General features: G+C 37.3%; 1 protein-coding gene and 1 pseudogene across 1 annotated transcript; both read right to left on the minus strand.

The window, feature by feature from the left end:
• Nucleotides 1–7,546: 7,546 nt before the first annotated feature.
• On the minus strand, nucleotides 7,547–10,533 carry LOC149842160 (S-adenosylmethionine synthase 3-like). Its single transcript, XM_089998949.1, has 2 exons — nucleotides 10,462–10,533; nucleotides 7,547–8,928 (listed from the first exon to the last, which is right to left on the minus strand). Exon 2 carries the CDS (start codon nucleotides 8,926–8,928, stop codon nucleotides 7,753–7,755), a length of 1,176 nt encoding a protein of 391 aa, XP_089855075.1. The 5' UTR covers nucleotides 10,462–10,533; the 3' UTR covers nucleotides 7,547–7,752.
• A 5,962-nt stretch (nucleotides 10,534–16,495) lies between these two features.
• LOC149842161 (S-adenosylmethionine synthase 1-like) lies at nucleotides 16,496–17,621 on the minus strand (annotated as a pseudogene).
• Nucleotides 17,622–18,211: the final 590 nt, after the last annotated feature.

Here is an 18,211-nt window from a genome sequence, read left to right on the forward strand (position 1 = left end):
ATCAGAATAAATCAAATCAAGTGGTCGGTCAATTATATGCATAGACGATTCAAAGGGTAGAGCATGACTTTTACCCTTTTGACATGCCTCACAAACAAAATTGTTATTATTGTGCAAAAAAGAAAGACTATATCTACTCAAAATCTGATGGACTAAATGAAAAGCAGGGTGACCCAGTCGTTTGTGTCACTGTTCAACAGAAGTAAACTCTTTGACATAGGCCAATGCAAGAGAAGAACTCAAAGTTGGATGCACTTTGTTGGTGTTTACTTGTATAGACCATGATCATTGGTACCCTACAAAAGAGTTTTCCCCGTTTTGTGATCCTTAACATAACACCTATCAGAGTGAAATTCATGAAATACATCATTGTCTTTACTAAATTTTTGAACGGATAATAAATTTTGAGTAATTGTAGGAACATGCAAAATGTCATTCAGAAGAAATTTAGATTGAGAATAATCAATACTAAATTCCCAACATGGTGAATCTGTAAGGTAGATCCATTACCAATTTTGACATAGTCATGTCCTTGATACTCTGACTGAGGAAGAGGTTGTTCAGATCTGTAGTAACATGATGAGTAGTGCCAAAATCAAGAAACCATGCTTTATTGTCTACATGATCCATCACAGTAGCATGATGGGCTTCAGGGATAACTGAGTCTTTTTTAAACTTAGGCACTGTATCCTTGTTTCTTGCAAGCTTGTCATGTAGTACGATATTGTGCTGCAATATGACCTTGATTACCACATGAATGACATATAATCAGGTTTGCCAAAGTGATCGTGTTACCTTTGTTTTGTCCTGTCCTATTGGAGTTATGACCTCCCCCCTCTTCCTCTTGAATTGAAAAACTGATTTTGGGAAGGACGATTTCCCTAAAGTTGATTTGGATTGGGATGTCTAAAAGTCAGGTTGGCCATAGGGGGTTTTGGTGCTTCAAGTTCATACAAATGGGTTTCATGAACCAATAACATCCTCAATAAATCTTCAGAGAAAATATGATCATCTCTCATGTTTAATATAGTTCTAAGGGATCCATATACACTCATAGGAAATCCCACACAAATATGCATATGAAGATCATCATTAGAAACAGGTTTGTTTGCTATTGCAAGTTGATGGGCAATACACTTGACTTTATAAAAGAAACTGGTTATATTGTCAAACCCCTTTTCAGGTTTTGCGGTTGGGACTTCAGCTGTTGAACCCGAGCTTTGGAGTGAGCAACATAAGTTTTTCTTAGTCTCTTACACATACTATATGAAGTGGTTAATCCGACTATTGGACAGTGAATTATGTCGGATAACAATGACAGGATCCAGCTTAATAGAAGCTTATCCATTCTTTTCCATTCAATGAACTCAGGATTTTTCTTAACCTATTTGCCAAGCTCACTTCTATATTCTTTTAAAAAAGGTTTTGACCCATCAACAAATCTCGTGAGATTGTAAATTTTCAATAGCGGGATGAATTGAGATTCCCACAACAGAAATGTGTATATAGACAATTTTATTGACAAGAAATGTTGAAGACTCCTATGAATAGGCACAAAAGGAAAGGGATTGTTCAAACCTGCTACAATATTTTTGTTTTTAGCCATGATGGTTGATGCAAAACAAGAGAGGACATTGTGCTAAAAGATGCTCATAGAAACTGATTAGGAGGGATGACATGGTTGATGAAGAACACAACTTCGATGAAGGGAGCACTCAATATGATCAAGAGATCAAATTGTCTCTGATACCATATTAAAACTATCAAACCGTTCATACACACACACACGAACACGAATATAATGTGGTTCAATCTTTAGAAGGATCTATGTCCATGATTTGGGAAAACTCTCTCTATCTCTCTCAATAATGTGTGTTGAGATGAGAGGTTCCTTAAATGGTTTAACACATGATACAATCGATTAAATATTTTCAGTTTGATTGATCTCTCTATATGTTTTTCCACATTAGACTTATCTAGAACACTCTTTAAAAACAAGTCGTTACTTATAGATAACAATTGTCTCTCTTAACTTTGCTTCTCATTGGACTCATCAACGTGTGGACTCTTAACTGTTGCATAACTCTTGGATAACTCAACTTTTATATGGTGATTTGGATATGTATCGATTCCTCATGAGTGGCTCTAATCATGATCTGGATTATCCTGAACATGGAAGGACAACGGTCCTAGAACAAATTACTTGGTCCAAACTGAATGGTTATAAACAAAGTAACACAATACAGAATGACACGTCCATAATGCCTCAAGCAGGGCTAGGACCTCAGAACTTATCACGAGGATGTCACTCATCATTGGACGTAAAGGTATCTTTAGAACCGAAAATCTCTAGCCGTAAATCAACTTATTACGACTAAATAAGATCGGTCCAAACAACTACAATTCATTTGGGAATTGAATGTGCATGAGCTTGTATAAATAAACATCATGTTTATGTTGTACACGTTTTCTCTTGTTCTCATTCCTTCTAACAAATTGAGCATCAATGTCTGCAATGAAATCTTTAAAACTAGAATTCTCTGGCTGTAAATCAGCTTATTACGACGAAATAATATAAGTCCAAACAACCACAATTCATTTGGGAATGAAACATGCATGAGCTTGTATATAAGCATCATGTTTATGGTGTACACGTTTTATCTTGTTCTCATTCCTTCTAACAAATTGATTATCCAACATGGTTGTGGTTGCATGTGCACACATCCCCCTCCCATGACCTAACGTATAATCCAAATAGTGTTGGCCTAGCTCAAGTTTGCAGTGGGGCCAACCATAGGCTTACCGAAACTTTTGATAGCAAAATGAATATCAATTATCTAGTAAGTAGCAGTTGGATACTATCAAGCAAGAACTATATGATAAACATCACATAAAGATAAAATGGCCCATCAATGAAGATAATTACACCACTTGGCTATGAATGTGACCATCACAGTAACCAAGAAGTCTATCTTCATCACCAGGTGTGTAACAATCTCAACTCATCCTCGTAAAAAGTGATTTTTTTTAAAACAATTGCAAAAACCAAAAACCAAAGATCCAGGGCATCACAGACTTAACTTCCAAACCGCAAGTTATCTTTATATTGAACCAACCAATCAAATAACAAACTTTTTTAATCAATAAATCAATGTCTGTGAACAAAATTAAATTAAAGAGTGAAATCACATAGCCACATTGTCTAGAAATAACAGAAGTCACGTGATCACACAGGCTCCTTTTGGCAGTCATTCCTATCACTGAGCCCTAGGTCCTGAGAAAAACATTAAAAATACTGAGTAAGAACCAAAGATTCTTTGTATGAATTCATCTAAAAAGATAAACAGATAAGAAAAAAACATAAATCAAATTCATGAAAAATATTCAAAGGAATATAAGAATAACAACCTCACAATTCATTTACCATTCAAGCATCTAAAAGTAAGTATCATGGAATAATAATTTCTCACATGAAACAGCATAAGTAAGAATGCAAGAACTAATGTAGAACAATAAAGATGCATGACTCAGTGCATATGCATGAACAAATTATTAAGTTATTATAATAGTTTTTTTTTGCATGCATGTCCCTATTAAATGCACATAAGTTTAGTTTTACTTCTTATTAAACTCATGGATACTCAAAATGGGCACAACAAATTCTGAAGTCCCAGTAGTAGCTTAACACACAATTTGTATTATATTACCAGGTTTCACACTTGTTCCTCAATCGATATCAGGAATCAATACTATCCATCAAAACATTAGAAATCAACATCTAATGTTGGGATACCAAGAAAATCAACATCCACTCATGCTACTTTCTTGGTATACCAATAACAACAACTATCTCACGACACCACCCCCAAGCAAAGTAGCTGAAATCTTCATAAAACTATAGCCTGAAGGTGAACCACCATATCGGATTTAGGGACACAAATGCACATAAAGTTTTAGTATCCTCACGATTTTCCCAAAATCGTCATCCAGTATTCCCACACTGTGGAAGGGACATCCATGAAGAAAATTAATTACATTGTTTATCTCTTTAACAAAAGTCAAGTTCTTTACACAAGAATTGTTTTGCAAATCAATATACAAAACCCAATACGAGACCTGACCCGTTATAATTTGACAGTACAATTAAATTAGAAGCCAATAATTTTATAATGAATTTTATAATGCATAAAATAAATCTTGGAACAATACATGCTCCTGGCTCACATGGCCTATAGTGGTTCACATCTGACCACCAATGCATCTTGAGAAAAAACCTCAATGAACATGCACACACAGTTATTCAAACATGTCCATAACGCATATTCATACACACACAACGAGAATGTACATATAAAACAATTTGCATATACATACAAACAAATGCTTGCAACATAAAATTTTCATGATCCAACATATGTATGAACTCTCAAATGTACACATAATCATATTCAAGCATGTAATAAATTTCATGAGTTTCCATGTGTAAGACATAAGCATGATAGTCCAATGCATATCATAACCAATATACACTTTTGTCATTCACATGCAACAAATATGGGCATACTACAAGGCTCGGGATACAAAACATACCCACCGAGTCACAACTATGCAACCACAATACACAAAACAACATTAATATGTTGTTGACAACATGTTTCTCATGCAGAAACATGTAGCCAAAGGCAATGGACACTGGACAATAATGCACATAAATGTGCAACATTGTTTTGTACTACAACAGTCCACTGAAAATAAATAAATCACATGTATAATGATGTTGGGCAGACCTTACACAAGTCAACTTAATGGCCATGAATAAAAAAAAATTGATTTGAATAGTCGGTTTTGGAAGACCAACCCCCAAGCACTCGACTAACACACTTAAAGTGACCTGGACAGATCTAAACCAAAATTGTCCACGCTATGTGCATCGGTAGATTGGTTCAGATCTGCAGGTGAATATAGCTGACACTGCCCCATATATATATATATATATATATATATACAACCAGCTCTCAAAAAGTTTTTGCACAACCAACAAAACTTCAGCATAACTGTTATGAATGTTGGTCGCTCAAACCAAGTGCATAAACAAACAACACTGATGTTGAAATCAAGTGCAGAAAAATAGCAGTTATGAATAGAAATTAATATGCAGCACAACATAGTTATGAACAAAAACATGCAGTTACAAATCGACAATGTGCACAATTATGAAAATCAACAACATCATGTAAACAAGTCTGATCAATATATATTCGAGTATGGTCAGCACCCAATACAACATGTATTTGGGTATGATCAACACCTGAAAATAGTGTATTTTTGGGTTTGGTTAGCACCCAATACAACATATATTCGAGTTTGATCAGTCACCCAAAAATAGTATATTTTCGTGTTTGGTCAACACCCAAAACAACATGTAATCGGGTCTGATCAGTCACCCAAAAATAGTGCATTTTCGACAGTCATTGATTGCCAGCACATATATAAATACGTCTTAATGACAATCTTAAGAACATAGTTATTTCAGTTCAGATTTTCATTGAAGAAAACAGTTTATTAACAGTGTAATGGGACCTGTGATGGGTCTGGTTTACAGTCTTAAAACATGCAAATACGCATATTTGTTATTTTTTTAACACTAAAGCACACAAATTAGATTTCAACTATAAAACACAAAATCAGAAATTGTGTTTATGCCAAAGAAATCAATGGCTGATCTAACAACACACACACACACACACACACACACACACACACACATATATATATATATATATATATATATATATATATATATATATATATATATATATATATATATATATATATATATATATATATATATATATATATATATATATATATATATATATATATATATATATATATATATTTGTATTCAAGCTCAAACATTTACTTTTTTCACTAAAAAACTCACATAAACCTGATTTAGACTATTTCTCTCTGTTCGAATCAAGAGAGGAACCCGTACCTTTGATCGAAGATGAAAAAAGAGTGAAAAAATATCGTCGGATGCCCGGAACAAAAGGAGATCCTATTCCCTCCTCCTCCTCCTTCTCCTTCTTCTTCTTCTTGTTCTTTCTTTCCCTTTTTTCCTTTCTCTCTCCTCTCCCACGAGTTTCCCTCTCTTTCTCTCTTTTATTTTTTTTGTGTTATATAGTTGGTAGATTTCTCTAGAGGGTGACACCCCTCTAGAGTCCCCTCATTCGGTTAGGAGATAGAGTTCTACTAGTGTAAAACTCTATCTCTAACCACTTTTCCTTTTTAACATTTTTTTTTTATTATCCCCAACCATATTTAGGGTTTTCTAGAGGACGACGCTCCTCTAGAATCTCATAATTAGGTGGAGTTCTACAAATATGACACTTCTCCATTATCCATAAAATAAAAATTCATAATTTATTAATTATTAATATTTTATTATTTAAGTATTAATAATAAGTTTCAAGAATGTTTTAGAGGGTATCTTCCACGTTTGTGAGTCTTTTTAACATGGGATTTACTCAATTTAATCTTTTATAATGAATTTAAAACTTTAAATGAGTTGGGCTTGAATTTTAGATCTGGATCCGGATCCAAGATCAATCCCTATCTAATATCCATATGGGTCTCACCCTAGACCAGATCCTAATTAATATGGGTCATGAACTGGGTCAAGATCCATAACAACTTGGATCAAACATATCTGATCCAATCCGATTCAATCCAGAACTTGTCACATTGAGGCGGGTTATTTTTGAAAAAACATGATTTTCTGGGCAACCATAGCCCAAATTCAAAAAACTAAAATATCAATGTTTTCAGAATTTCAAGACGCATCTAATGATATATTACCTGATTTTTGCCTTCAAATTTTTCTTGAATTTAACCCAAATTTTGCTCAATTTTAAAGGTTAAAAACAAAAAGTTTTACCAAATCTTATTTGTCTCATTTTGGTCTTGTCAATTGGTCTTGGTCCATGCCCAGACTCAGCTAATGCCACCTAAAATCGAAGATTTCAATCAACTTGCAAAATACTTAGCCAAATTTTCAGAAATTTTAGAATAGAAAAACACACGAGTATTCAAAAAAGATTTTTGCATCATAGGGGGAGTGTTCACATGCATAACACTACATGTATGGATGTCTATGAACACTTGAAAATTTCTTTTTCTTTTTTTCTTTTTAAAAGACTGAACACCTGAAAATTTCAAACCATCATTTTATCCATTCACCAGCTCCAGTATTGGTTACATCTCAAAACTTAAAAACATAGAAATTCTCTCAGGAAATCTATAAAAACTCGAACACTTTGGTTGGCCATGAATATCCATCAAGGAATTACAATCGTTAAAGAAGGTACAATTTGACCTTTCAACCTCATTCCATAAGGGAAGAAATTCAGGCAATTATAGTGCAATATGCAATAAATTAAGATGGCTACGTGCTATTGAGAATCCTAATCATTGACAAGGATAAGAATCTATATAGATTCATAACAAACTACAAAGAACCTACAGACTTGACAAAGACAGAACATTATAATGTTGAAATTTGATCTTCTATTTAATTTTGAGTTTGGTTGCACAAATCTCTTTCAATATGCTTTAGTTGCAAATGGAGAATCCCAATTGCATGATTATTCTCACAAAATACTCAGACGAAAACATAGATAAAAATAGGAAAAGAAAATGACAAAGAGGTTGTATGAACTAATAAGCACCGTGTCATTGAAGTATTGCAATTTATCCTTTTAACCACTTGAGCAGCTTAGTTGTCTCCCATGTGAAGTCTGGATCATCACGGCCAAAGTGCCCATAAGCAGCAGTTTTTTGGTACCTGAAATTGCCCCCTCTCTTCAAATCCAAATTGATAGCAATCATGCCTGGCCGGAAATCAAAATTCTCCTTGATCAGTGTGAGTATGTCCTTATCTGGGATATTCCCTGTCTTGTAAGTATCCACAAATACTGACAGTGGCTCGGGCACCCCTATGGCATACGAGACCTGAACTATGCAACGACGAGCTAGGCCTGAAGCAACCACACTCTTTGCTGCCTGCCTGACTATATAGGCACCACTTCTGTCCACCTTGGTAGGGTCCTTGCCTGAGAATGCACCACCCCCATGAGCACCCCACCCTCCATAGGTGTCAATTATGATCTTCCTCCCTGTAAGCCCAGCATCACCATGGGGTCCTCCAATGACAAATCTGCCAGATGGGTTCAGATGAAATATGGTCCTTTCATCAAGGTACTTTGATGGGACCACAGGCTTGATCACATGCTCCTTCAAATCTGTTGCTATCTTCTGGTTTGTCACAGACTCATCATGCTGTGTGGAGATAAGAACTGTGTGGACTCTCAGTGGGATCATGGCACCTCCTTCGTTTCTGTACTCAACAGTGACTTGTGTCTTCCCATCAGGCCTCAGCCATGGGCAGGTGCCGTTCTTCCTCACTTCAGTGAGTCTTGCACCAAGCTTTGTGGCTAACACATGGGTGAGAGGCATGAGTTCAGGAGTCTCATCTGTGGCGTATCCGAACATGTGGCCCTGATCACCTGCACCAATCTCCTCTGGCCTCTTGGTGAGATGCCCATGCACACCTTGAGCAATATCTGGGCTCTGCTGCTCAATGTTCACAAGGACGTTGCAGTTGTCGGCATCCAGGCCAACTTCTGCAGAGACGAAGCCTATCTCTCTACATGTGTCTCTAACGATCTTTTCATAGTTGATTTGACCCTTGGTTGTGATCTCTCCAAAGACCATGACCATGTTGGTCTTGGTGCATGTCTCGCATGCTACCTTGCTGTCTGGATCTTGTTCCAAGCAGGCGTCGAGGATGGCATCTGAGATCTGATCACACAGCTTGTCAGGATGACCCTCGTTTACAGACTCTGAGGTGAAGAGGAAAGTGTCCATCTGCAGCGGCCAAAATTGTTGACAGTCAGAAAAAACTGATGCAAATGAGAAGCTTTTGAGTGTTATATGCTACACGGGAATCATGATTCATAAAAAGTGGAATCAGAATCATCAAGAATCACGAATCCCAATGATGGGAAACTCAATCACATGATATGAGAAGGGAAACTCAATCATATGATATGAGAACCTCAATTCTCGTGTCTGGGAATCCCGATTCTTTCAAGAATCCATATTCTCATGAATTGAGAATCTGGATTTCATGACTGGGAATCCTAACTTCTCTTTTAGACCGCACGAGAATCATGATTTGTAAAAAGCGGACTGGGAAACTCAATTCGAGGATATGATAATCTCGATTCTCCTGACTGGGAAACCTGACTTTTTCAAGAATTCATTTTAAAAAAAAAACTTTGTTAAAAAATCGTGATTCCCTCAGAAATCTCGGTTCATTTAAGAATTCTGATTCATATGCCCATGTAATTTTACATCACTTCCTAAAGGATTCCTTATGTTGGACCGCTTCCAACTTGCTTCTCTCGACCTCAATCATGATTTCATGCGATTTCCCATTCCCACTCTGGTAACTACAAACATTAGATGCATACGCTTTTATAAAGAAGGTTGAGCAAAAGTAAGAAAATAAAGTTGACAAGTAAACAAGGAAATTTCAATTAAGGTCTTTGCCCTTCATCTCAACCTCCTGGCAGATATTTAGCATTTATAGAAAAGAGAACAAAATAGAGTTCATGAGCGAAGAAGGATATTCAACTAAAGAAGTCGGCCAAAGAGAACACTACTACTCTGTTTGTTCTGGTTTATTTGTGTTATGTTCCTCACCTCTGTGATGGACAGTGAAACTTGGTTGCTGGTGTTGATCAAGGACAGATTACCTCATATGGAGAGCATCTAATGTTAGTTGGTGGCATTGAAAGCACACAGTGACAGTAATGCTCTGTTTTCAGTTGTGATCTGCCTATGTTCTGTTATTTACAACCGTCTTGGACAGAGAAAGTTAGTTGCAAGGATGATATCCATCATTTATGTGTCATTCGACATGCGGAAAGAGAAATTAGTTTGGGGTGCTTCCCATGGACCAATTGTAGCAGACATATGGAGATTTTATCAAAGGATAGTTTTAGAATATATGAACCAGGGTAGGAGAGAGAGAGAGAGAGAGAGAGAGAGAGAGAGAGAGAGAGAGAGAGAGAGAGATGTAAATACAAAAGTAAATTTCAAGATATTGCGATTCTAACCAACAAATAACCAAACAATTGCATGACATAAGCAAATAACCATAAACAGCAGGGAGAAAAAAAAAAGCTTCATCTATTGAAGAGGGACTAAAGTAGGTTTAACTCTACTGGGCCATTAGTCAAATTGGCTTGGTTCAGCACGTCAAACACAATGAAACTTGAAGTTGAGCCAAGCCAACCCAGTCCAATCGGAGTCTTTGAGACTTGATTGGTCAAATCACTATGTGGGGACTTTGAACTCTATGAGTCTACAAAAGGTTAAGGGAAAAGTGTATACCTTCAACAAGCCTGTGTGAAATAAGTACAAATTGAGCTCAGGTAGGAGATTGTGGAGGATGGTGGATGAGGAGGAAGCTGGAGAAGAATGAGTTATTTATAGCTTCTTCTTTGCTCATCAACACTATGAATGGGGGGTTGGTATTCTACCAACCATGCAAGGCCACGTTGTGCAGTCGGCCCTCACTCGCTTTGACTTGTATTCTACACAAATGTGAAGGTGGTTTTTGGTGGAAAGTGGTGGCCCAAGGGGTTTGTTGGGAGGGTTGGTGGATCGATGGAGATCCTGCACATAGTGACAAAAGTTTAAACAGCAATATATCGGCAGCCCAAAAACTTGCGAGAAACAGATTTTTTTTGAAAAACTCGAATTGTTAATCTTAAAAAATAAAAATCTATAAAAAATACAAATAAAATTTACTTAAAAATAGAAATACATGATTTTTTCACAAAAAAATAACGTAAATAACACGTTTAAAGCTTGTATTTTGAATATATCGTGAGAAGTTACTGTTTAAAATGTTTAGATAATTTCTCAGGATATTTTCATGAGATTTTGATAAATTTCACGATATTTGTCATTATGATCATGCCATGGTGGGTTATTCTCTTTTCTCTCCATTTTTTTCCTTTTTATTTGGGTTATTTGTATAAACTTGTTGGTGCATGTAGATGGTGCCATGGTGAATTATTAAAATTTTTTTATTCCAGTAATTTATATACTCTTGACAAATTTTATATTTAACCACCTCATTTCTTCAACATTGAAGATAAACGCTTACCTATTCAAGAAATTGCTTACGTGACCACCTAAGTTACTAACTTGAAACTTGTTAACTCTCAAAGTAACTCTTTTAACATTTCTCTTCTTTAAATTATTGCATCTCACTTTTGTAGCTCCTCATTTATTTAGCTACAATCAGAAGCAGAGCTACATACTGGGTTAGGGTGGGCAAGTGCCCACCATGACCTGGAAATCCCCAATAAAGGGGTTTGGGTCAGGGTCGGTAGTGTCCATCCTGACCCGAATGTTGTGCCTCTCTCTCTCTCTCTCTCTCTCTCTCTCTCTCTCTCTCTCTCTCTATATATATATATATATATATATATATATATATATATATATATATATATCCACCCTAATTTGAGGAATTTCTTGAAAAGATAAGTATATATTTTAAATATTTAGAAACTGAGATGGCTAAACATAAATTCACCGTATAAGCCGCAGATTCAAATTACTTTTTTTTTATTGTCACTACACATGGTAAATATGATTATGTTACCAATAGCTAGGGCTGGTTAAATGAGCTGAGTTTGCCAGTTAAATGAAACCAACTCGAGCTGGCTTATTTACAGAAACTTTTTTTTTTAGCTAAAAGTAATAGCATTATTAAACTGTAGGTTGGTCCAAAGCTGAAAGCAATAAAACTTATTGCTTGCAAACAAAAAACTTCATTCATATATTCTCTACGTTATATTAAATGATATAAGATATATATGATGCGAACAAACACAAAGTAATCTACAAGATAATGAGAACATGAAACGAGAGAAGACGCGATATTTACGCGGTTCGACACTCAGGCCTATGCCCATAAAAGCTAAAAATCTACCATCAAGATGATTAGGGATGGGCAGTGGGGCGGGGCGGGGGACAAGGTCTCCACCCCCACCCCGCCTCAAGATTAGAACCCCCATCCCCACGTCCATCCCCGGCGGGGATGGATTTTAACCTCCAACCCCGCCTTCATCCCCGTTCATGTCCTCCATCCCCGGTTCAAACAGGGATGAGGCGGGGCGGGGATATTGTGGGGAAAAGTGACGGGGACGGGTCGGGGCGGGAATGAGACGGGGTGGGGATATTGTGGGGAAAAGTGTACGTCCATCCCCGCCTCTATCCCCGAACGGGGATGGATTTTAACCTTCGTCCCCGCCTCCATCCCCGGTCCAAACGGGGCGTGGCAGGGCGGGGCCCCGCTTTCCCCCGGTATACTGCCATCCCTAAAGATGATAGGAAATACAATAGCGATATGCAGCTATAGATATGAAAAATTAGAAAAATAAAAAACTAGTCAGTATATGTTAAATAACACTTATTAATCAGCTTAACTCCTTTTTTTTCTAATGAGTAAACACCTAATTTATTGAGAGTAAAAAAAAAAGAAACATGGAACCATAACCACATAGCCAGTGTGATCAAATGGCCTGATTGCAGGATAATGCCATGGAGGAAGTAGGTCCACCTCTAAGAACATGTCTTTATCATTGATTGACTGTTTCAGAACACGCCTTACAAAGATTTTTTTTTCTGTGAAAGAAGACAGGACATGGGGCCAGCTTGGGCCCGTTCATCTTAGATTGATGAATGATCGCTGCAGCTGGCCGCCCTTGTTGGACATGACACCTAACGCAATTGTAATGGCAAGGCCACCAACTCTACGGATTACAGCCCACCAAAGTTGAACTGCTTTCTCTCTCTCTCGTATCCCATCGGCAACCTGAAATGCAACTCTTCAAAAGGTTCAGATTAAAATAACGGCCCGACAATCATCCTACATTTTCGTTGCTGGTAGACTTACTCTCATCAAACACGTTTTAACTACTATGTCAGAATTCTTTATGTCTATTTTTTTTATGCCTATGGGGGTCAATAAGAAGCTCTCTCAGTTGTTGATGAATTTTCTTTGGTCTGGGCGAAGTACCAACAACAAGCGCCACCTGATGGGTTGGGAATCTCTAATGCTTCCTCAGAATAGGGCGGAGTTGGGGATTCTGGATTCCAGGTTAAAAAGTATTGTTTTCGTCGTGAAGCAAAGTTGGCTTGCGCACCAACCGGGGTCCCCATGTGCAAGCTTTCTTCTTGCTAAATACGGATCGGTTGGATCGTTGTTTGTTGACCACCGCGCGATTCGGCAAACCGTTTCGCAGTTGCGTCGCTCATGGATCCAAGCTTAGTTTGTCGCTTTTTCTAATGAGGGAGACGATGTCTCTCATGTCCAATTGTTTCGCCGCACTCTCGCCCCTAACGACTCTTTCCGCACAAGAGCTTGCTACCTTTCTCTCCTTCTTTCGGGGGCGGATTGGTTCCCTGTGCGCCTTATCTGGGGCAAGGGACCTACTCCTCGATCGCGTTTCCTAGCATGGATAATCTTTCATGAACGGGTGCAGATAGACAACTTTCTTAAATCTATCAGTTTTCATCTTCCCAGTAAATATGTTCCGTGTGAGGCAACCGAAGAATCTGCGTTTCACCTTTTCTGGGAGTGCCTTATTTTTCAAATTAAACCTCTTTAAGGTTACCTGAAATAAGCCTGTCGTTACCGTGCGCCAAGAGTCGTTCATTATAGACCTTTTTTGGGGTCCTCAGCCAGTTCGTAGTTGCAAGCACTGGCGAATTATTTGGAGAACGTGGCTTCTCTGGACTTGGTGGGCTGTGTGGATGACTCGCAACAATGCCATTTTTTGGCAAGTTTCGGCAGTTTTCAATAAATTGGTGAATTGTATTTTGACAGATGTGTACGCCATTTTGTGCATTACCATACCCGATCTTCAGCGCTTTTTGTAGCCTTGGACCCCCTCTGAACGAGGCTGATCTAGCCTAATTTTTGTTTATTTTTGTTCTTAGTTTTGTTTCTGTGCTCTCGGTCTGTCTGGGGCCTGTTTTGCGTTGCCACCGGGTTCAATGTTTGTTGACTCTTTTCGTAATGTTGATGTTTATAGTTCGTCTCTCTCTCTCTCTCTCTCTCTCTCTCTCTCTCTCTCTCTCTCTCTCTCTCTCTCTCTCTCTCTCTCTCTCTCGGGATGGTGCTAAATGAAATATGCTATTGGATTTAAGGTATTTTTTTTCAAAATTCCAACCGTATATATATATGGGTTTATATTTGGTACAAATGAATATACCTGCAATCTAGTTTGAATCTCATGATACGAGTTGTTTCAACATGTTTGATTTAGTAGGAATTGACTCTTAGGTCATGTTTTTTTGACGAAAATATGTTTTTATGATTAAAAAAGATTGATGGTTTCGTAGCCGTTGATTTTTGGATCGCTAAAAAAACCTCCTTACAGGAATGATTCTGGAGATTCAAAAGTAGGTCCGTAATAAACTAAATATGTGGCTTACATCTATGGTGTTAGATGTGGGAAAACAACCAAACAAAGGGGAGCACCCCATTTGCTAGGTAGTTTGCACAAGTAATTGTAGCTAATCTTTATATATATATATATATATATATATATATATATATATATATATATATATATATATATATATATATATATATATATATATATATGAGTTAATCTAACATCAAAAGTCTCAACCTCACTACAGGTACACCTGAATTTGGTGAGCTACTTACTATCCCAAGTTGTGTTTAACATTAGATGAATTTAACATTGTTAAAATAACTAAAATACTATTGAGAAAAATGGTATTTTTAAAATACATGGTTACTTTTTTTAGTATATATATATATATATATATATATATATATATATATATATATATATATATATATATATATATATATATATATGTGTGTGTGTGTGTGTGTGTGTGTGTGTGTGTGTTCATGAACTTCCATGTGATATAGATAAACATATTTCAAGTGCTGTTTAGTATTTCTAACCTTAAACATTTGTCCAACATGATTTATTTGCTAGGAATTTGGCTGTTAGATCATGATTTATCGGTGGCAAGATATGATTTTATGAGCCTGAAATTTATAAAAATTCAGAGTCACCAATATTTGAAGCCTCATAAAAACCTGCCCACACTTCATGATTGGATGAGCCAAAAGCCCATTCTTACTAAACAGATTATATGTCATTGTGTAGGGTCAGATTCCAAAAAAAGAAAAGGTGAAAAGATTGGAAAATCAAGAGATCAAATCTCACTCTCTCTTACCAACGGGGCTCCACTTGTCAGATAGGAGCAGCTGGTGCACGTCACCTTGTGTTGGGACGTTGCAAGTTTGAATCCCAGTGGTGTCATTGTATAACTATTGTATAACTGGTAGGGGTTAGCCTAACCCCAACTTGCCTTTCAAAATCTCTCTCTCTCTCTCTCTCTCTCTCTCTCTCTCTCTCTCTATATATATATATATATATATATATATAGTGAGGATTTGTGTAAACATTTGACCACATTTTCAATGAGTGCATATATCAAGTCACTTGCTCCATGCCATCCATCTATGCGATGAACAACATCCCAAATACCATATATGAATTGTTTTTCAGCCGTTCATTTTGCAAACCTTAGATCAATTCATCTAGAGCATCAAAGCTCTAAAAATAAAGGTAGGACCTATTTAGAAGATGCCATGAACGGCTTCTCAAATATCGTATATATGAACTATTTTTCAGCCCTACATTTTGTAAAGCTTAGATGCCATTCATCTAAGAGCATCAACAGCTCTAAAAATAGAAAGCAGGACGGACCCATTGAGAAGATGACGAGTCAAACTTCCGGATCCCAACGAGGCCCACCTGAAGAAGATACTAAAAGGTATTTTAGTATATGAAGACAAAAACGAAAAATTGAAAATAAAATTTATTGATGGAGCTCAGAAATGGTTTCGTTCATCATTCAGATCGGATAAGCGTAGAGAGAACTCAACTCCACCAGAACGCCAATTTCTTCACAGCCCGAAATGAATCACATATATTTTGCTTTATAAAAATTGTAGTCTTTTATAAAATCGTCGATATGGGACTACTGTTTCTTTCAAGTTCTGGACACAGGTCACTCAAAATCAAGTATGGAAATTAATTAATGTGGAGAAATATTGTTGCAAGCATACTCTTTAAATAGCATGTTCATCAATTCCATCTTGTCATTAAATTCATAGTCTGAACAGACTGGTTTTCTCAGCATAACACTCTTTCAATAGACTCAGCCAAATGCAGAATTCAGCTGCATAATTACTCTCACAATAGAATCAAGCGAAAAAAAAGCACTAAATAGGAAAAGAAAATGACATGGAGGTTGTATGAACCAAAAAGCATTATGCATCCTTAAAGCATTGCAGTTAGGCTTTTCCCCACTTGAGCAGCTTAACAGTCTCCCATGTGAAGTCTGGATCATCACGTCCAAAGGGACCATAAGCAGCAGTTTTTTGGTACCTGAAATTGACCCCTCTCTTCAGATCTAAATTGATAGCAATCATGCCTGGCCTGAAATCAAAGTTCTTCTTGATCAAACCAAGTATATCCTTATCTGAGATCTTCCCTGTCTCGTAAGTATCCACAAATACTGAGGCTCAGGCACCCCTATTGCATATGAGACCTGAACTATACAACAACGAGCCAGGCCCGAAGCAACCACTCTTTGCTGCCTGCCTGACTATATAGGCACCACCTCCATGAGCACCCCACCCTCCATAGGTGTCAATTATGATCTTCCTCCCTGTAAGCCCAGCATCACCATGGGGTCCCCAATGACAAATCTACCAGATGGGTTCAGATGAAATATAGTTCTTTTATCAAGGTACTTTGATGGGACCACATGCTTGATCGCATGCTCCTTCAAATCTGCTGCTATCTTCTGGTTTGTCACAGACTCATCATGTTGTGTGGTGATAAGAACTGTGTGGACTCTCAGTGGGATCATGGCACCTCCTTCGTTTCTGTACTCAACAGTGACTTTTGTCTTCCTATCAGGCCTCAGCCATGGGCAGGTGTCATTCTTCCTCACTTCAGTGAGTCTTGCACCAAGCTTTGTGGCTAACACATGGGTGAGAGGCATGAGTTCAGGAGTCTCATCTGTGGCGTATCTGAACATGTGGCCTTGATCACGTGCACCAATTTCCTCTGGCCTCTTGGTGAGATGCCCATGCACACCTTGAGCAATATCTGGGCTCTGCTGCTCAATGTTCACAAGGGCGTTGCAGTGTCGGCATCCAGGCCAACTTCTGCAGAGACGAAGCCTATCTCTCAACATGTGTCTCTAACGATCTTTTTGTAGTTGATTTGACCCTTGGTTGTGATCTCTCCAAAGACCATGACCATGTTGGTCTTAGTGCATGTCTAGCATGCTACCTTGCTGTCTGGGTCTTGTTCCAAGCATGGGTTGAGGTTGGCATTTGAGATCTGATCACACGGCTTGTTAGGATGACCCTCGTTTACAGACTCTGAGGTGAAGAGGAAAGTGTCCATCTGCAATGGCCAAAATTGTTGACAGTCAGAAAAAACTGATGCAAATAGCTTTTGATTTTTTTTAGACCCTAGTTACCAGAATATCGCTTATGCTACATGGGAATCATCACCAAGAATCATGAATCTCAGAGTTACTGAAAGAGATAAGTGGCAAACTTGCTTCCTGAATACTCACTTAAGAAGTGTGATACTCCTCGTTTCAGAAACTTGATGAGAACCTCAATTCCCCAATACTTCTCTTATGCTTTGTCTATTCTTCTAATATGTTCTCTTGCTCAACTTTTCATGTTTTTTTTTGTATTTTCTCTCACTCTTCTCACTCACTTTCATGTGCTTTCCTTAAATTGATAGTCATCTTTTTTAGATTTTGTTAAAAATTTAATTCTTACACTAAAAAAAAATGAAATGTAATATTAGTCACTTTTATTTTAGTTTTTATTTGTGTTTCAATTTGATTTGATTCTCATTCAATTCTTATATTTCTTTTTTTCTATTCTTCATTTCTCACTTCCGCTTCCTTTATCATTTCCTGCTTCTGCTTTCTAGTCTAGCAACCTTGTGGAAAACTCAATCACATGATATGAGAATCT

This window comes from Nuphar pumila, chromosome 3, assembly GCF_984573655.1.
Source record: "Nuphar pumila chromosome 3, dmNupPumi1.hap1.1, whole genome shotgun sequence".
NCBI classification, from domain to species: Eukaryota; Viridiplantae; Streptophyta; class Magnoliopsida; order Nymphaeales; family Nymphaeaceae; genus Nuphar; species Nuphar pumila.

Coding starts and splice junctions, on each gene's coding strand:
- LOC149842160 (XM_089998949.1), bottom strand. CDS start 8,928: ATGGACACTTTCCTCTTCACCTCAGAGTCTGTAAACGAGGGTCATCCT.